This window comes from Cervus elaphus, chromosome 22, assembly GCF_910594005.1.
Source record: "Cervus elaphus chromosome 22, mCerEla1.1, whole genome shotgun sequence".
In the NCBI taxonomy this organism is placed as follows: domain Eukaryota; kingdom Metazoa; phylum Chordata; class Mammalia; order Artiodactyla; family Cervidae; genus Cervus; species Cervus elaphus.
The window spans coordinates 27604533-27625837 of record NC_057836.1 but is presented as its reverse complement, the minus strand read 5'-3'; the positions used below and the strand labels follow the sequence as shown (position 1 = coordinate 27625837).

At 36.5% G+C, this 21305-nt stretch overlaps 1 protein-coding gene across 1 annotated transcript; it reads left to right on the top strand.

The window, feature by feature from the left end:
• The first annotated feature begins 11140 nt into the window (after nt 1-11140).
• RERGL (RERG like) lies at nt 11141-21022 on the top strand. The gene is made up of 5 exons (XM_043882542.1): nt 11141-11269; nt 12884-12940; nt 15788-15861; nt 16783-16931; nt 20044-21022. The coding sequence occupies exons 1-5, from the start codon at nt 11218-11220 to the stop codon at nt 20324-20326; spliced, it is 615 nt and encodes a 204-aa protein (XP_043738477.1). The 5' UTR covers nt 11141-11217; the 3' UTR covers nt 20327-21022.
• Nucleotides 21023-21305: the final 283 nt, after the last annotated feature.

Below are 21305 nucleotides of genomic sequence, written 5' to 3'. Positions count from 1 at the left end.
TAACTTCGTCCTGAAAATCTATAGGTAAGACAAACTGCATGTTCCACCAGCTGTGTCTTCTCTCACTAGCATTAGACTCATGCAGCCAACTCAGTCCTGGACACCCCCAAGGGTTTCTTCAACTTAACATGTCTAAAAATGGAAGCATCTGCTCCTTCAAACTGCTTCTCAGAGTGAAATTTTTTGTTGTTCAGTTGCTAAGTCATGTCTGACTTTTTGCGACCCCGTGGACTGTAGCCTGCCAGGCTCTTCTGTCCATGGGATTTCCCAAGGCAAGAATACTGGAGTGAGTTGCTATTTCCTTCTCCAGGGGATCTTCCTGGATCAGGGGTTAAACCCATGTTTCCTACATTAGCAGTCAGATTCTTTACTACTGAGCCACTTAGGGAAGCCCTACAGTGAAATTAAACAACAAAAACCTGTTAATGACACCACCCTCAACCTAATCACTTAAATCAGAATTTAATACTCATCTAAGGTTTACTCTCCCTTCTTCATACTATCTCTCTAAATTTTCTGATTTTTATTGGCTATGTATTGATATTTCTCAAAACAACATTTCCTTGATTTCATTGCTACTTTAATTCAGAACCTTTGAAAATATGAGATGGCCTTTTAAGAAGTGTTCCTGCTTCTACTTCTTCAGCTTCTCTTACCTCCTTTATTTAGTGTCACCAAGCTATTTTATATTACTTCCCCAAGTGGAGTATAAATAATAAATAATAAAAATAAAATAATATATAAAAATAAAGAAATAATAGATGATTACTCTCCTACTTAAAAATTCTTGATAACTATGCCTACAGGATAATGTCTTTAGCATACCATATAAAGGCACCCAGAATTCTCCTTGTGTTTTATTTATCTTTTATTGGACTGTAGTTGCTTTACAATGTTGTGTTAGCAAAGTAAATCAACCATACATATACGTATATCCCCTCTTCCTTGGATTTTGTCCACATTTAGGTCACTATAGAGCATTGAGTAAAGTCTCCTGTGCTATATACTAGGTTCTCATTAGTTATCTATTTTATGTAAGTATTAATAGAGTATATACATCAATCCCAATCTCCCAGTCCATCCCACACCCGCTCCTCCTGGTATAAATATATTTGTTCTCTGCATTTGTGTCTCTATTTCTGTTTTGCAAATAAGTTCATCTATACCATTTTTCTAGATTCCACATATATGCATTAATATATATCTGTTTTAATATTTTTGACTTACTTCATTGTATATGACAGTCTCTAGGTCCATCCATGTCTCTGCAAAAGGCACAATTTCCTTCTCTTTTATGGCTGAAAGTGAAAGTCACTCAGTTGTGTCTGACTCTTTGCAAGCCATGTCCATGGAATTCTCCAGGCCAGAATACTGGAGTAGGTAGCCATTCCCTTCTCCAGGGAATCTTCCCAACCCAGGGATCAAACCCAGGTCTTACACACTGTAGGTGGATTCCTTACCAGCTGAGCCACCAGGGAAGCCTGTTATGGCTGAGTAACATTCAATTGTATATAGGTACTACATCTTATTTATATATCCAGGGAAAACCATAATTCAAAAAGATACATGTACCCCAGTGTTCTTTGCAGCACTATTTACAATAGCCAGATCATGGAAGCAACTAAATGTCTCCATGTCTTTAAAAAAAAAAAAAAAACAAAAACAAAAAAAAACCAACTATTTTACATTGGAGTATAGCCGATAATATAAAGAAAGCTGAGCGTCAAAGAATTGATGCTTTTGAGCTGTGGTGTTGGAGAAGACTCTTGAGAGTCCCTTGGACTGCAAGGAGATCCAATCAGTCCAACCTAAACGAAATGTCCTGAATATTCATGGGAAGGATTGATGTTGAAGCTGACACTTCAATACTTTGGCCACCTGATGCGAAGAGCTAACTCATTTGAAAAGACCCTGTTGCTGGGAAAGATTGAGAGCAGGAGGAAAAGGGGATGACAGAGGATGAGATGGATGGATGGCATCACCGACTCAATGGACATGAGTTTGAGTAAACTCCGGAGGTTGGTGATGGACAGGGAGGCCAGGCGTGCTGCAGTCCATAGGGTTGCAGAGTCGGACACAACTGAGCAACTAAACTGAACTGAACTGATAGCCAGTTAACAAGGTTATGATAGTTTCAGGTGAACAGAGAAGGGTCTCAGCCATACAAACACATGTATCCATTCTCCTTCAAAGTCCCCTCCCATCCAGACTGCCACAAAACATTGATCTCCTCCTTGTCTCTGAAATGAGCCTCAGCTCCCTCATCTTCACCCATTCTTTGCTCTCAAGTAATGCAGAATTATTTAGGTGCCCAGTATCTCTCATCTGCTTCCTACTTTCATGACTGTACTCAAGCTTTTCTCTGTAATACCTTCTGTACTACTTTCCTACTTGTACTAATTTGTGATTACTAACAATGTTGTGATCCACACATCAAATTTTGGAAGAGATGGGAATACCAGACCACCTGACCTGCCTCTTAAGAAATCTATACGCGGGTCAGGAAGCAACAGTTAGAACTGGACATGGAACAACAGATTGGTTTCAAATAGGAAAAGGAGTATGTCAAGGCTGTATATTGTCACCCTGCTTATTTAACTTATATGCAGAGTACATCATGAGAAATACTGGGCTGGATGAAGCACAAGCTGTAATCAAGATTGCTGGGAAAAATATCAATAACCTCAGATACGCAGATGACACCACCCTTATGGCAGAAAGTGAAGAAGAACTAAAGAGCCTCTTGATGAAAGTGAGAGTGAAAAAGTTGGCTTAAAGCTCAACATTCAGAAAACCAAGATCATGCCATCCAGTCCCATCACTTCATGGCAAATAGATGGGGAAACAGTGGAAACAGTGGCAGACTTTATTGTTTTGCACTCCAAAATCACTGCAGATGGTGATTGCAGCTGTGAAATTAAAGACACTCCTTGGAAGGAAAATTATGACCAACCTAGACAGAATGTTAAAAAGCAGAGACATTACTTTGCCAACAAAGGTCCATCTAGTCATGGATATGGTTTTTCCAGTAGTCATGTAAGGATGTGAGAGTTGAACTATAAAGAAAGCTGAGCGCCGAAGAATTGATGCTTTTGAACTGTGGTGTTGGAGAAGACTCTTGAGAGTCCCTTGGACAGCAAGGAGATCCAACCAGTCCATCCTAGAGGTGATCAGTCCTGAGTGTTCACTGGAAAGACTGATGTTGAAGCTGAAATTTCAATACTCTGGTCACCTCATGTGGAGAGCTGACTCATTTGAAAAGACCCTGATGCTGGGAAAGATTGAAGGCAGGAGGAGAAGGGGACGACAGAGGATGAGATGGTTGGATGGCATCACCGATTCAGTGGAGATGAGTTTGAGTAAACTCCAGGAGTTGGTGATGAACAGGGAGGCCTGGCATGCTGTGGTCCATGGGGTCGCGAAGAGTCAGACACGACTGAGCAACTGAACTGAAATAAACTGACCATTGTTGTGGCATAATGCCACATATGCTTATTAATATATTTTGGAAGTCCAAAATCAATTTCACTGGGTTGACATCAAGTTGTCCACAGGGTCCTGTGCCTCAGACTCACAAGGGGGCAAGTACATTCGTTGCTTCACTAAGCTTTTGGTGGCTGTCAATTTCCTTGGCTTGTGGTTGTATTATTTCAATTTCTGCTTTTGTGGTCCCATTATCTTCTCCTCTTCTATCAAATATCCCTCTGCCTCATTCTTATAAGGATACTTATGACTGCATTTAGTGCTCATCTGGTAAAGAATTTGCCTACAGTGCTGGAGACCCCAGTTTTATCCCTGGGTTGGGAAGATCCCCTGGAGAACAAATGGCTACCCACTCCAGTATTCTTGCCTAGAGAACTCCATGGACAGAGGAGACTGGTGGGCTACAGTACAGTCCATGGGATCGCAAAGAGTTAGACTAGACCGAGCTACTAACACTTTGACTTCTTGACTGATCATCTAGAGTAATATCAAGATTCTTCACTTAATCACAGCTGCAGGTACCCTTTTCCTGTATAATTTACCATTTACAGGTTCCAGAAGTTAATTAGAACTTGATATCTTTAGAGGCCATTATTCAAACTGTTGAGCTTCCCAGGTGGCTCAGTGGTAAAGGAGGAGACATGAGACATGAGTTCAATCCCCGAGTCGGGAAGATCCCCTGGAAAAAGAAATGGCACCCCACTCCAGTATTCTTGCCTGGGAAATCCCATGGACAGAGGAACCTGTCAGGCAACAGTTTATAGGGTAGCAAAAGAGTTAGAAATGACTTAGTGACTAAAAAACAACATATACTATCATATTATAATAATTTAGCCATGTTTCTTATCTGTGCACCCAAGGCACCTTATGTTTACTTCAATTTACATTTCATATATTGGGTTGGCCAAAAAGTTCATTTGGGTTTTCCATAACATATTATGGAAAAAACCTGTGAGAATTTTTTGGCCAACTCAATACAAACATTCAGTTCAGTTTAGGTGCTCAGTCGTGTCCAACTCTGTGACCCTGAGGACTGCAGCATGCCAGGCTTCCTTGTCCATCACCAACTCCCAGAGCTTGTTCAAACTCCTGTCCATCAAGTTGGTGATGCCATCGAACCATCTCATCCTCTGTTGTGCCCTTCTCCTCCTGCCTTCAATCTTTTCCAGCATCAGGGTCTTTTCTAATATGAACATTAGATCTTGCTTAAGGTAAAAGGAACTTCCCAGTGGCTTAGCAGTAAAGAATCTGCCTGGAATGCTGGAGACACAAATTCGATCCCTGGGTCAGGAAGATCCCCTAGAGGAGGGCATGGCACCCCACTCCAGTATTCTTGCCTGGAGAATCCCAAGGACAGAGAAGCCTGGTGGGCTATGGTCCATGGGGTTGCAAAGAGTCAGACACAAAGTCATTTAGTTAGCGACTAAATAACAATGTCTATACATGCTTATCTATTATTGTGAAATGTGATCTTATCACCATTAATACATCAGTCTTAATTCTGAAAATTTTATTTTAATTTGGAATATTTATTTCTAAAAGGTAGAGAAAGGAATTGAGAAAATATGAGCAACATATCTTTCTCACATTTATATTGCTCAACAATATTATTTCTGCTGAATATGGACTCAATCTGGCTTCCTGGTAGAGCAGCTCTGTTGCAAAAGAAAAACTGTTTTTGAAGACCACAGTCACTTTTGCAACTACTGACCAACTTCAAATGATTAAGAAAGAACTAACTAAAATTTTAGCCTACAAACAACTGCTGAGAAAAACTAAAGTAGCTTCAAAGATTTCTTGTGTTTGTGGAAAGAGGACATAATTTGTAGAAGAGAAAAAGGGTGACTAGCTGAGTCGTAATTACTGTTAGCTATCCTATTTTAACTATTATGAACGTCGTGGGAAGCTAAAACCTTATGAAACAATAAACACCTCAAGAATAATTTAAAAGAGTAAAATAAATACTGAACCATTACCTTGAAAAGATAATTGCAATTATAAGTATACATGCTGAGAAAAATTAGCAAAGCCATTCAATTATTTAGTCTCACATATGCTTTGAAAACCCTTGAAAATTGGGGAGGTATTCATCATTTTTCTTTTACCACAAAAGGCCCATATAATTTAGTTAATTACTATCATTATATATTGAATAAAACATTTCTTTAGTATATGATACCCAAGTGAAAGATTCTCTCTCAAAGCTTGTTCTAAAAGTAATTTAGAATTATAAAGGCATAATTGTCATAGGTCAATTATATTAATGATGTCAACCGACTTTTTAAATTGCTTGGGGATATAAAGATGAATATAAACATCTTTGCCTTGTTTAGATGCAAGTTATATACACACACCTATCATATAGAAAAATTATATATTGTAAATATATTAATATATAAATGCTTATTGTAACATAGAACAATAGTGGTTCATAAAGGTGAAGTTTATTATGATGAGGATTATGTTCAGTTGTAAAGTCTATTATAAGAGTTATCAAACTTTATTTTTCTCTGTAATTGAAATTAAAGTATAAGGTATTTCATTACAGTATCAACAAACAAAAAAGCACTTTTCTTCATAGTAACCATTATTCATATTAGCAGAAATTTTGTATTGATAGTACTGCAATATTTTCATGATTTGTTTAGAGTTAATGTCTGGATTAAATAACTTCTTTGGAAGAGATTTTAGAGGATTTGTGATTGCAGAGAAATTGTTTCTGATCTCTAGCTGGGAATGTTATCTGTGTTAATTTTGCCAGGATGAATTGCATAAAGTGCTTTGAAAAGAGAGAAAAGATAGAGCTTAGCAATCAAATGTTGTTGTTCTGTAAAATTTTCCCTTTAGAGTCCTTACTTAACCCCAGTATAATGTGCAAATTTCCATATACCTCAATGCAGTTGAGATCTGTTAGCTGTTTGAAAACATGGACTTTGTGAGATTAGAATATCATTTCTTCTTAAAAAAGAACTACTCTTCCATGGTGAATTTCCATGTGAGCATGTACAAGTATTCAGAAGTAATTCCATCTTAAAAATATTTGTTTCTTCTAAGACTTTTATTCCTTAAGTAACTTGCATTATAATTAGAGGTATAATTAGATTCTGATTTAAAATAATCCATTTGTATGCAGATACTTGTGCTGTGAATAAATCTACAAATGCACTTACCTTGGTAAATAATCCCATGGGACTAACAGAACTGACACTTAAAAGTTCAGTTATGAAAAATCATTAGATTGGGTTTTTTCTCTTTGGATTTGGATTTGTTTTATTTTCTGTTTTTTTTGCCTAGGAAGACTTTCTTCAAGATTATTTGTAAGATTCCATATACATGTCCACTTGACCCTTTTCTAGTTTAATTTTCATGCTAATATTTTTAATATTCATAATTTATTTTTCTGCATATGAGGTACAAACGTAATTTATTAGTCAATGACTTTTTCTAAAATTTTTGATATCTGTACAATTTAATGATAACATATTAAAAAGTTTATATCCATAATAAAATATGTATTCAATTTCTACACTGACAATTTTCTTCTATTAATGAACATATCAATCTAGTCCTAATAAAATAGCATTTAATTATTTTTTGGTATGATTTGGCTCATAAGAGATGTTTTTTACTATTTTGCCTAAAAATTTTGCAATTATTCATGTATGTTTCCTTTTCCAAAACAGGTTGTCCACATTCAATTAAACCGTCTTTGTTGGGATTCTAACAGTCATTATATTTTACTTTCAGATTAATTTGATAGTAGTTACACCATTGAGTCTTTCTATTCATATTTGTTTACATGTTCAAAACTTGCTTTATAATCTTCAGTAAAGAATGAGAATTCATAGTATAAATATGATACATTCCCTTTTAGTTTTACTCTTCTTTGCATCCTTCCCCCCCCCATTTTTTCTTTGTGAAAAGGACTGTATTTCTATCGTGTTAGAGGTTATTAATGATACTCACCTCATGAAGTTTTCCAAAGAATTAAATGTTGTATACCTGGAAAACAATTTTTTAAATTGCTTGTTATTTTACTGTGTTAAACACATGTTAGCTGCTATTTTTATTGTTTGAAATTATTGCTTTCATTATGATTATCTTTTATCTGACCACCCTACTGAATGGCTTTAATGCATGCTAATAATGTCGATAATAAAACTATAGAAAGCTATCATTTGTAGATAAAAATCATTTTGTCTCCTCTTTCTCATATGTGCTATTTCTTCATTGTGTTTGATAGGACTACTGGTTCTATACTAAAGAGTAACAGACAGTATCTTCTTTTTAGAGGAAAATTAGGAGCAATAATTATATAGGCATTTTTTTATATTTGGATTTTAAAAAATTATCACCTTTATCACATTAAGAAATCTCCTATTTTTAGATTATAAAAGTCATTTTTTTTAAAGTAACTGTTAAATTTCATGAAATGCTTTACAAAGCATGTTACACATGTAGTTTTTCTCTTTTATCTTTGTAATGTATTAAAATAATCTACCAAATGCCCTAGTGTTCACCCAATTTGAAAATTTTAGAATATATTCTACTAGCTCATGATGCTTGGCTCTTTAAATAGATTTCTGGATTTGATTTGCTCTTACACTTAGGACCTGGGGTCTGTATTCATAAGTGACACTGGTTATTTCTTTGTTCTTTGTGTGTCTGTGTATACCATTTGTGTCTGGTTTAGGTTATGATAGACACAGAAATGGACTTCCCTGGTGGCTCAGCAAATAAAGAATATTCCTGCAATGCAGGAGATGTGAGAGATGCAGGTTCAGTCCCTGGGTTGGAGAGATTCCCCTGGAGGAGAAAATGGCAACCCACTCCTGTATTCTTGCCTGAAAAATCTCATGGACAGAGGAGCCTGGTGGGCTACAGTCCAAGGGGTCACAAAGAGTCAGACACAACTGAGTACACACAGCAACAAGACACAGAAATGAGTTGGGAACTATTTCATCTTTTCAAGATCTGGAACAGGATAATGTAGAACAAAGATACTGTCTCTCCTTGGGTATTTGTTGTTATTCCATTACGTGAATTTGGAGCTTTTGATGGAAATTATGCATCTACTCTTAACAGAAACTACAGAGAAATAAGATTAGCTGAGAAGGGCTGGTTAACCTGACTTTAGAGAAACAAAACTAAACAAAAATACACCAACATTCATGAATACCAGATATATAATTAACTGCTTATTTGAGTGTTAAATGTCCATCTCTTATGGCCAGAATCTGTCAGTACTTTGTTCATTGATAGATTTTTAGTACTGAGAATAGTGCCAAGCACATAGTAGACCTTTAATAAATTTATGTTCATTAAATAAATGAATAAAGTAATAAATGCTTTTTGGTTGGAAATGGGTGTTTCTTTAGGGAGGTTTGAGAACATTCTAGGTAGTATAATAATCTGTCTTTCAGAATATTTTATTTTTAGCAAACTTTATGTGATGCTGAAATTTATATACATATACATCCATACATATATATGTATATACATTCTGTTTCTTAGAAAAGTTTGTGTGTGATTATATTCTCTTCGAGAGTCCCTTGGACTGCAAGGAGATCCAACCAGTCCATCCTAAAGGAGATCAGTCCTGAGTGTTCATTGGAAGGACTGATGTTGAAGCTGAAGCTCCAATACTTTGGCCACCTGATGCGAAGAGCTGTCTCATTTGAAAAGACCCTGATGCTGGGAAAGATTGAGGGCAGGAGGAGAAGGATGGTTGACAGAGGATGAGATGGTTGGATGGCATCACCAACTCGATGGACATGGGTTTGGGTGGACTCCGGGAGTTGGTGATGGGCAGGGAGGCCTGGCGTGTGGCAGTTCATGGTGTTGCAGAGTTGGACATGACTGAACGACTGAACTGACTGACTGACTGATATTCTCTTTGCTCAGGTTTATAACTTCACTCTATTTCAATCCCTACTGCTTTCTTAACTAAATATACTTTGGGATCCAGTGGACATAGGGAAGAATAGGCTACAATGAAAAAATGCTGATAACAACCCTCCATATATTATTTTCAGTGTCATGCTTGTTATGAATTTAAGTTGTTCCTTCCTATCACTAGATATTAAACTTTCTAAATACATCAAACAGAAATTTCTTAGGAAGACTAGGATTTCTCACAAAAGAGGAAAACCATTTAATTCTAAAGTATAATAAATCAGCTGGTAAACATCATTTAAAAAATCATTCTTGTTATGTTTAATAGAGTGGCATGGATTAAAGAGAGAACAGGGCTTATTTTTAAAAGATTTTATAATTTGTAATAAAAGGAAAAAAAATCTAAGTTATTCATCTGTTACTTTGTTGATCCCACAAATTGTCATATTCTATCTTGCCTTTTTTTCTTTATGGAGTCTATTTCTTCTTTTGGAATAGATGCAATCTCCCTGATCTCCAATCACTTTTTCTTTCCTCTCCATAGGTCCTGTTCCTGTTTCAAACTTTACCTACTTTTTGAAGACTTTTCTATCTACTGATTTACATTCTCCAGCTCTTCATCAAAGCTCCATTTTAGCAATGATAATATTTATTATAATTCTGTTTCCATTTTTCTCTTAGTAGATTGTCGACTCCAACAGGGCAGAAAATTTGTTATTAAATAATTTAATTGTTGACCTATTTAACAAAGAGTGGCAATTAATCAATGTTTATTAAATAAATGCATTTTTAGGAGGCATGTATTTTTGCAATAGACCCAGCCTAGAAATGAAGCTTCTTTACCGGGGTCTTAAAATGTAGTCCACAAAGTTTGAGTCATTCTCTTTTTGTTGTTGTAGTCTTTTCTCAACTCTCAAATTTATACTTATACAAATGAGGAGAAAGAAAGGGAAGAAAATATTAATAATTTGGGTTCTTAGGGTAGCAGGGACCACTGACCAAAAAAAGGGTAACAGAGTGAGTGGTAATTGTGCATATCAGATTTACCCTTTTATTTCATAGCAGGAGTGAATTATGTCAGAACAACACTTCCAAATGTTCTTTTTTTTAACTTTGTTTTTCCTAATTATAAAGTATTACATAAGGGCTTTCCAGGTGGCACTAGTAGTAAAGAATCTGCCTGCCAATGCAAGAGGTATAAGATATGTGAGCTTGATCCCTGGGTCAGGAAGAGCCGGTGGAGGAGGGCATGGCAACCCACTCCAGTATTCTTGCCTGGAAATTCCCATGGACAGAGGAGCCTGGAAAGCTACAGCCTATAGGGTTGAAAAGAGTCGGACACAAGTGAAGCAACTTAGCACACAGGCACATCTCATTTTGTCTTTCACAGGAGAAATCCAAGAAAATGTAGCCTCAGCTATGAATAGAAAAAAGCAAAACTAATCCAGTTACAGGAGATTTACAGGAATGTTTACCCATCCTCTAAAAACTTTCTTAATGAACAAAGATCAGTTTTTTAGGTTCTAGGAGGAGGGAGATATTTTAGGTACATGAATGTTGAATATGAGGAGCTAAGCTTCTGTTAAGCTCTTAACTACTGGCTAAATAAATCTTTGTGTATCTAAATAGTAAGTCCACTTATTTTTTTTCAAGAGACATGTTCAAAACTAATTGAAAATATTTTTAAAGTTATTATTGGATGGTAGGAGTATGGGGTGGAGTTGGCCTTAGGGGAATTAGAGTAGCAATAATAAAAAAGGATGTTGGAAAACACATGCTTGGCTCAACTCAGGATAACTCCAGAAGACAGCACAGACCAAGAAAGAGGAGGAAAGCAAGATGAATGACGTGAAGCTTACTGTTTTGGGAGGTGAAGGAACAGGGAAATCTGGTAATTTTTTTTTCTTTCTGGTGTAGAGTACATAAAGAGTGGGAAATATATTGACATAATATATATATAAAACATACGTTTATAGACTTGATATAACTATATTATTTCTCGGTAGGCGTTTTCATTTTATAAGCAAGTAATGCAATTAACTCTATAATTATAAATTGTATATATAGGTTGAAGAATATAACTATTTGAAGTATTAATTTGAATCTTGTTCTACTAATGTTTAAAATAAGTAGGACCAACAGGAAATCCCTCCATCATGACCCCATGCACTTCTCAGTCGGTCACACCTGCCCCCACACCTGCACGCATGTGTGCTAAGTCACTTCAGTCTTGTCAAGACTCTCTGCGACCCTAGGGACTGTAGCCCACCTGGCTCCTCTGTCCATGAAATTCTCCAGGCAAGAATTCTGGAATAGGTTGCCATGCCCTCCTCCAGGGGATCTTCCTGACCCAGGGGTTGAACCCACATCTTTTGTGTCTACCTGCATGGGCAGACACGTTCTTTGCCGCTAGCACCACCTGAGAAGCCTCAGTGGCCAAGCAGTGGTCTTGAAAAGATTCCTCTGCCCTGAGACTAAGTGTGGAGAGAAACGTGTGAAGACCTGTGGATTATTTTTAACTTTTAAAAGTTTATTTATTTTTAATTGAAGGTTAATTGCTTTACAGAATATTGTTTTCTGCCAAAGATCAAGATGAATCAGCCATAGGTATACATACGCCACGTTACAGAGGAGGAAAAAGAAAGACAAAACACTTTGAAGGGAGAAGGGGACAGGGCTTTTTAAATGCCTGGGAACTGAGCGACACGGTCCATGACTTTGGAAGCTACGCGTTTGTCTTTGTTACGTGATGGCAGTGAGGATGCTGCCGATAGAGCCCCCCAGCCTAGTGAATCCTGACTGGCCAGACCCAGGAGCTGCAGTAAGATAAGACAACACTAGAGGGCGATCCTCTGTTTCTTGGATTTTGGAGTCCCTGTTTCCTTAAACAATCGCAAAGGTGTGATACTGTCCTGGCCGATGTTACAAACATGTGGCACCTTGGAGCCACAATTCATTTGATGAAATAAAAAGATATCATAGCTCTTGCATCTCAGATTTAATAAGAAATCTGTTGCAAAGCTGAGTTTTCTTATGTGTGTTTGCCTTAGTGAATTACACAGTGAATTGAGTGGGCAGCACAGTAAGATCACTTTCTTTCTAGCCTCCTAATTTTTACGGCTTTACGATACTAATCTTACTGATTATTATTTAGACCAGAATTTAGTAAAACTTCAAGGTCTTCATTAATACTTGGTAATTTTTAAGCCAAGAGAGAAAACCTTACGCGCATGTGTGCTATGCCTAGTCGCTCAGTCCTGTCTGACTCTTTGCGACCCCATGGAATGTAGCCCGGCAGGCTCCTCTGTCCATGGGATTCTCCAGGCAAGAGTACTGGAGTGAGTTGCCATTTCCTCCTCCAGGGGATCTTCCCAACCCAGGGACTGAACCCAGGTCTCCCGCATTGCAGGCGGATTCATTCCTGCCTGAGTCACCAGGAAAGCTAAGTTGTTATCTGTGTCTTAAAACGGGTAAGACCTTAAATTCAACTTGTTTTGTTTTGCAGCCCTTATAGTAAGATTTCTTACCAAGCGCTTCATTGGAGAATATGCTTCTAATTTTGGTAAGTCTCTACTTTAGACTTTTTCACTTTAAAACTTCAGCATCATCAATTAACGTCAGTGCACATGTGCTCATTTGCTAAGACGTATCTGACTGTCTGTGACCCCATGGACTGTATGTAGGTCACCAGGCTTCTCTGTCTATGGGATTTTCAAGGCAAGAATACTGGAGTGGGTTCCATTTTCTTCTTCAAATTAACATCGAGAAGCATTTTCATAGAATCTTCCATTTTTGCACTTTTAAGCAGCTTGTTTAATTCATGGACTCTGATTTTAAAAGCCCAAATAAGTATTTTAATTAAATATTCTTTCATGATAGAATTTATCCAGTTTTATGTTAACTGAGGTACATTAGAAATCCAGCTGGTTTCAGTCTAGAACTAGAAAAACCTTGAACCTGGGACCCACCCATCTGCACCAACCACTGCAGAGCATGTGAGTGCAGGGGTTTTGTTAAACTGTGAAGCAATTTTAAAATTAAAGCAACATCTGCTGAGAGATAAGGACAAATTAATTATCAAAGCACAAGTAACAACAAAATAAATCCTTATTTTTATTTAAGGCATTTATTTAATAAATACTTATTTTCACAAGACCATGTGAAAATAACAGGAAAATTATGCTTTGATTAAAGAGCATATCATAATTATGTAGGTTGCTTATGTAAATTTCAGTGAAATTCTAAAACAGGTGCCAGGGCACCTTGATATAATCTTAGGATCATTTCACTAACTCTACTATAATTTTGTTATTTTTATTAAAATTAGCATGACATATGGGAAATGCCACAGTGGATAATTAATAAAAAGTGGGGAATTTTGCCAGAAGTTTGAATATATTTTTGGCTCAACAATTAATCTATATAATGCTACTAATATCTTACCTGATTAAAAGTATGGTGGGGAAAGGTTTTTTGTTTTTTTAACAGGAATGAAGATTTTAAGAAATAGAATTGAGAGAAAGGGAAATTATTATTTTTTCATTCAGTAATACTTAGAGTAAGAAGTTAAGATTGCAAGTGTTTTTCATGAGAAATAAACAACAACAAAAACCTTTAGCATTCATTTAGGAGGTAGCATTAATAGAGTATTTTAGAAAACAATCTTGAAGTATTGCATTGTGTTGTCACCTGCATGTAGTCAACATAGTATTTTGGTTCATACGACACTGTGAGTGTTTTAGGGCAAGCTCTTGAAAACTGATTATAGAAAGAAAAAATATATAGAAAGAGAAATTCTTATTGTCGCATTTCTCAGGTCAACAACCTCAGTCATAAAGGGCCAGATAACACACAAACTAAGAGTAAGGCATGAGAAAGTGTTCCAAAACTATAAAACAATACACACTTACAAAGAACAATTAATAGCAACAACAAAATTAAATGTCACCTTAATCTTTAATACAACATAGTTATATAAGCAAATGAAGTATGCATATTTCTGGCGATTACACCTCTGTTGAAAAATAAGACCTGGAGTCATTTATAAAGACAATCAAGTGAGTTAAAGGTCCACAGCAAGAAGATTAATTAGCCAAAAAATGACCCTATGTGTAAGTGAAGGCTACAAGGGGAAATAATTAAATTCTAAAATGTTAAGAGCTGGTGACCCCTGCTGGCAGTTTTTGAGTATTGAGAGTAGGTATTTTAAAATGTCTCAGGAGGAAATTGCATAGCTCATGGTTGTTGCTGTTGTTTAATCTCCCAGTCATGTCTGACTCCTTTGCAACCCATGGATTGTAGCCCACCAGGTTCCTCTGTCCATGGGATTCTCCAGGAAAGAATACTGGAGTGTGTTGCTGTTTCCTCCTCCAGGGGATCTTCCCCACCCAGGGAGCAAACCTGCGTCCATGTCTCCTGCATTGCAGGCAGATTCTTTACCACTGATAGCTCACGGTAGTAAGCTTATACAGTTTAGAATAAACTATCTGAAAACATATTTTAAGATTTAATGAAACAGTAACAAATTTCATTCCGCATAGCCTAGAAGGATCTCAGAATTTACCCCTGGGTTTCCCTGGTGGCTCAGTGGTAAAGTATCCACCTCCCGATGCAGGAGACACAGGTTCAGTCCCTGGTCCAGGAAGATCGCACATGCTGCAGAACAACTAAGTCCATGTTTCACAACTGTTGAACCTGTGCTCTAGAACCTGGGAGCCACAACTACTGAGGCCACATGCTGCAATTACTGAAGTCTGAGCACCCTAAAGCCTGTGCTTCCCAAGAGAAACGACTGCAATGAAAAGCCCATGCACTGCAACTAGAGAAAAGCTCCCACAGCAACGAAGACCCAGCACAGCCAAAAATAAATAAATTAATTGAATTATACAAAATAAATGTCATCCCTAACTCCCTGAAGCCAGCTTTCCCAAATGTCAGCTACATCTTTCTACTGTGGGTTATGGAGTGTTTGCCAGAATGGGTCATGTATCAGTTTGCAATTGTGTCAGTATGCAATTCTGGAGAGAAGTAGGTCTTGTGTGAAAACACTGGAGGGACAGTTACAGAAATGAAGTCTTTCATTCATTCAAGAAATATTTATTGAACACCTGTCATGTGGCAGATACTCTTCTAGAGGCTATAGTAATGAACAGACTAATATACAGGCACAAAACCTTGTCAGTGAATAGGTAGAGTGGTGAAGTTCATTTTTAAGAAATATATATATAAGCAACTATAGAAAATACATAGTTTTTTTGACCACTATCAATAAAGAAAAGCCACTCAAACTAAAATATGACTGGTTGAATTTATAGGGCTGTATTAATATTTGGCTGATCTAAATATAAATCCATGTTTTAAAATTCTGGAGTATTTCCATACTGATAATGAGTATATGAATATTTTGCAGAATCTATCTATAACAAGCATTTGTTTTTGGAAGGGAAGCAGTTGAATCTGGAAATATATGACCCTTGTTCTCAGGTAAGTAAAACAATACTTTTATGTTTTCAATCATGATTTGAAGAAGATAGGATAAGGCTAAGTGTGCAGTTGCTAGCCTTAATATTGAAGTTACTTCTCAATTTTAAATATTAAAAATTTAAGAAATTACTTTAGTGTTATATTATCTAGCTTCTCTATAAAGTTATGACACCATTATCATGTTACAGATATCTTTAAAATAGCAATATTATTATGCTTTCATAATATATTTTTATCAGGTCACAATGTAGCTGTCAAATGCTAATAGTTTAATGGCTTATTAATTCAGTTTATATGTTTGCTAAGTTGCATTTGTTGATAACTAAACCACTGTCGGTAAAACCAAAGTAAGAAGGATTTTGAGTACAAACCCTTTTATTCAAACACAAAAAGTTTAAATATAACTATATAAGTAAGAGAAGAGTGGCCAGCTGCTCAAGATTTCAGAACACCTCTATGGGATATATTTTGTTGGGTATGGCAAACATCCTTCAAATCTTTTTTGCTAAACCTTAATCACTATTGTTGCTTTACTGATTTAAATCTGGTACCAAAAAATTAATACATATTGTGTTCACTAATATAGAAGATACTGTCTCCTTTCAAAATGTGTGTGGATATTGATGTAAAAGGCAATTATTAGGGCTCATCAAATTTTCAGAAAAAGAGAAGTTTTTTTTAAGAGAAAAAAGTTATCAAATGAAATAGATATAACTTTATTACAGTTCTTTTTTTTTTAAATTTTGATCACTTTTGATAAAAGAAAAAGAATGATACAAAGAAACTACATTTTAGAAAATACCAGTATTTGCCTTACTGAATTCTCTTCCAGGTAAAATGGGTCTCCATTAATTAACTGTCTGTGGTGTAAAATACAGGGATCCAATCCTACCACTTTCAATGTGCTTGATTTATTTTCAGCCACAGAAAGCAAAATTTTCCCTCACAAGTGAGCTGCATTGGGCAGACGGGTTTGTTATTGTGTATGACATCAGTGACAGGTCTTCCTTTGCATTTGCAAAAGCATTAATCTACAGAATTCGGGAGCCACAGACAAGTCATTGTAAAAGGTGAGGTATTTTTCATTCCTCTCTACTTCCTTTTTAGTAAATCATCATAGAGCTGTAAGCATCATTAGGAAGAGTTTAATACAGACTTCCAATTACAAAATTTAACAGCCCTGAACAAGCCACCTTCCATTCCACAGGAGTTACACGTATAGTAAAAGGAATAAGATGAGAATACTTTATATCCTGAACGACATCAACAGTTACTTGCCCCGAATAAATGACTGTTTTACAAGACAGCTTCTATTGTTAACATGACACTCGCTTGCAAAATAATAGTCCTTTGTACACAAGATAGTTCCCTTTCCACCTTTCTTTTTCATTCCCACAAAAATGTTAAGGATACTAAATAAATCCAAATATATTACATTTGGCATTCAATTCCTACTCATTGGGTTTTTCAGTCTATCAAAGCAAAATAGACTGAATAATCTAACCATTACAAATTCTAAGTATGAGACTACATTTTTCTCCATTTCACCTCCTAAAATAAAGAGCCAATCTACAATGCCCTATTGTTAATGTCTTGACACAAATCATTATGCCTTAGACTATTTTTTCATTAGTAGATATATGTTTAAACCTATGAATTTCCCATTTTTAGTTTTCTTTTTTTTTTTAAGTTGTTTTATCCTTTCCCTTTAAAATAGTTATTTTTGTTCAAAATGCTGGTGTAAGGGATTCTTTGTTTCTTAACCAGATTTGCCCTTCTCTAATACCATGCTAATCTGGGAAGCAAAGAAGCACAATATCATTCCTGATAATTGATGTCTGTGATTTTAATATCTCTTTTAAATGCCCATTATCAAGAAATAATCAGATAATAATTGATAAGGTGTGTTCCCTTGGAGTCATTTGATGTAAATTCTTGTTTATATCTGATTGACCTTGGGTAAACCCTTTAATTTCTAGACCTTTTTTTTCTGATTATAGAACTGATGGAAACATGGTAAGAAAAAAAATGTGATTTTAGTAAGAAACCTCAGAGCTCTGATTTTCTATAATATTACTGATTTTGAGGGAACTCCATTGTTTCAAGTGTTAGATACTTTATGTTTAAGCACCATAATTTTGGTAAGGGTAAGTAATTAAAATTACTTTGCTATTCTTCCATATCAAAAGAATCGCTCAAGAAGAATTAAAAAATGTATATTTAAAAAATCCCTCTATTTGACATTTTCAGACAATCTTCTTAATGTGTTGATCAAATAATTCTTGGATATTTCCAGTTTTCAATTTTTAAGTAGAGTCTATTTCCAAATCTCTTATCTATGGATAGAAAGAAAATATGGCATTGCTTTATAAAATTTTATCTGATATTTGTGACTTATCCATCAAAATATTTCATTTATTTACTATATGTGTGAAAGTCGCTCCATCGTGTCCAACTCTTTGCTACCCCATGGATTGTAGCCTGCCAAGCTCCTCTGTCCATGGAATTCTCCAAGCCAGAATACTAGAGTGGGTAGTCATTCCCTTCTCCAGAGGATCTTCCCAACCCAGGGATCGAACTTAGGTTTCCCGCATTGCAGGCAGATTCTTTACTGTCTGAGCCACCAGCCCAAGAATACTGGAGTGGAGTAGAGTAGCCTATCCCTTCTCCAGTGTGTTATGCCTGATGTCCGAATCCCCGAGCGGGAAAAGAGAAGGCTTCCAAGACAATGCAACTCGCAGGAAGGGAAGTTTATTACTGACTCGAGCCAGGACTCTCCGCCCGCAACCAACGCAGTGGTGCCAGTCAGAGAGCCCGGAGCCCAAGCTGTTACACAAATTTATAGGGTGAGAAGCGGATTGGTTACACGTTTGCAAAGCAATTTCATTGGTCAATACTTTCGCGCGCGGGACTTTCCTGGGGGTTTCCGCCCCGTTCCTAATTTCCTAATTGGCAAACATCGGTGAAAGCTAATTGGTCCTATTTGGCAAACAGTGGTCATTGTTAAGCGAAAGCTACCTGATAGTAGGAAGGCCTACTCCTAATCTAAGTTGCATTACTTCTGCTTGCCTCACACAGTGGATCTTCCTGACCCAGGAATCAAACTGGGATCTCCTAGACGGCAGGCAAATTCTTTACGAGCTGAGCTACCAGGGAAGCCCTACATAAAAAGATACTATTAGTGTATGAACTATATAAAAAGGTACTATTAGTATCATCAAGAGTCTAGTGTTAGACTTGCAATGCTTTTTCCTTGATGGCTCAAACCATCATGTGAATAAAACATACTTTGGTGGTTTCTATACAGTATCTCTTGAGATGGTGTTGAAGACTTTTCATTTTCCCATTTTTTCCCTATAGTAGATATCTTGGCACTATTTCTTGCCATTTGAGGACTAGTAGCCATACTCTATTCTTCAAATGAAACTCTGCTTTAGAAATGTTATGCTGTAACCACAGAAATTGTATTGATAGTTGCCAAAGACAGTACCTTAACAAAGAAATATATTTCTTAAATAAATCAGAAAAGTTGTACAAAGTTACAAGATGGTAAAATTTTCTTTAGAGTCTGTTATAATGAATATTAACAGGGAACAAACAGTGATGAGTACTGAATAATATTTTTCCTTAAGAAAACTGTATTTAAATTGTTTAATTAGTAAAGAAGCAGTAGCTAGTCCTCTTTCAATTGATAAGAAAATGAAAAATAATGCTTAGCAAGCATCTTCAATAAAAGATGCTTTTATTATTATTATTATTTTATTATAGCCTGGCATTGGGCTAGGTTTTTTACATACATCTTCATTCTGAGTGATGAGAACTATTTTACCTTTTTTTTTTTTTTAACATATAAGAGAACTGAAAATGGAAAATGATGTCACACTCATGTCTTGTTAGTAAGCTTAGCCATAGTTCCAGGAATAGATTTGTGCCACTTCAAATCTTATGCTTTAAGAGTTTTGTTGGGTCTGTGTCATTTACTACATTTAATCTAAAATCCTTTTTATGAGTAAATGAGGATACACACACACGACTACAAATACACACAGACACAAATAACGCACACAATATTTTTTTCCTTTTTTTTGGGGGGGTCTATAATTCTTTTTTATATAAACCTACTTAATATATAAAAAAAGAGTTGAAACAGTCTTACCAAAGAACTGTGTATCTGTGTTTCAGAGCTGTGGAGTCAGCAGTGCTTCTGGTGGGTAACAAGCAAGATCTCTGTCATGTGCGAGAGGTTGGCTGGACAGAAGGGCACAGACTGGCCCTGGAGAACCGCTGCCGGTTCTGTGAACTCTCTGCAGCAGAGCAATCTCTGGAGGTGGAAATGATGTTCATCAGAATTATCAGGGACATCCTGACAAACCTCAAACTCAAAGAAAAGAGAAGATACAGTGGATCTAAATCCATGGCCAAGCTGATCAATAATGTATTTGGAAAGAGAAGGAAGTCTGTTTAGTAGACATGTGATCCTGGGGGATTTATTATATCAGAGAGTTTCAAACATTTGTATGGTAATTAAATTTACCTTTTGTGTGCAACTAAAACATTCTCTTAGAGATATGAAATAATTAACCATGAACCACAACTGTGTTTTCAAATATATAGTTTGCCTTTTTGGTTGCTTGTATCTTATACATTTTGCTTCACACTTAACCTTTTCTCTATACACGGACTAATATTAGTATAATCTAATGGTGGATTACTGTACAGTTTACCTTGCCAAATAAACCCTGCTTATGTAAATTCTTAAACTACCATTCTTTAGGGCTCAGCTCAGTTCAGTTCAGTTCAGTCGCTCAGTTGTGTCCGACTCTTTGCGACCCCATGAACCACAGCACACCAGGCCTCCCTGTCCATCACCAACTTCCAGAGTCTACTCAAACTCATGTCCATCGAGTCAGTGATGCCATCCAGCCACCTCATCCTCTGTCGTCCCCTTCTCCTCCTGCCCCCAATCCCTCCCAGCATCAGGGCTCAGTTACCTTTATTTTATATGTGTCTTTTAGATGAAATATATAGTTATATTCACCTGGTAGCTCAGCTGGTAACGAATCCACCTGCAATGCAGGAGACCCTGGTTCGATTCTTGGGTCAGGAAGATCCACTGGAGAAGGGATAGGCTACCCAGTCCTGTATTCTTGGGCTTCCCTGGTGGCTCAGCTGGTAAAGAATCTGCCTGCAATGTGAGAGAGCTGGGTTCGATCACTGGGTTGGGAAGATCCCCTGGAGAAGGGGATGGCTATCAAGTCCATATTCTGGCCTGAAGAATTCCAAGGACTGTATAGTCCATGGGGTATCTACGAGACATGACTGCAACTTTCACTTCACTTCTTCAATATATTATAGAGCTTAATTTATCAATTTGTAAAATTCAAGATCTATTTAACAGAAATGCATGGATTTAATTTAGAAAGTGTATTTATAATAAAGCAGTT

Bases quoted from the DNA above. Each gene is read 5' to 3' on its own strand.
- RERGL (XM_043882542.1), top strand. From the start codon at position 11,218: ATGAATGACGTGAAGCTTACTGTTTTGGGAGGTGAAGGAACAGGGAAA. The intron at 15,862-16,782 runs GTAAGTAAAACA...ATTTATTTTCAG, and splicing joins TATATGACCCTTGTTCTCAG to CCACAGAAAGCAAAATTTTC. The intron at 16,932-20,043 runs GTGAGGTATTTT...TCTGTGTTTCAG, and splicing joins CAGACAAGTCATTGTAAAAG to AGCTGTGGAGTCAGCAGTGC.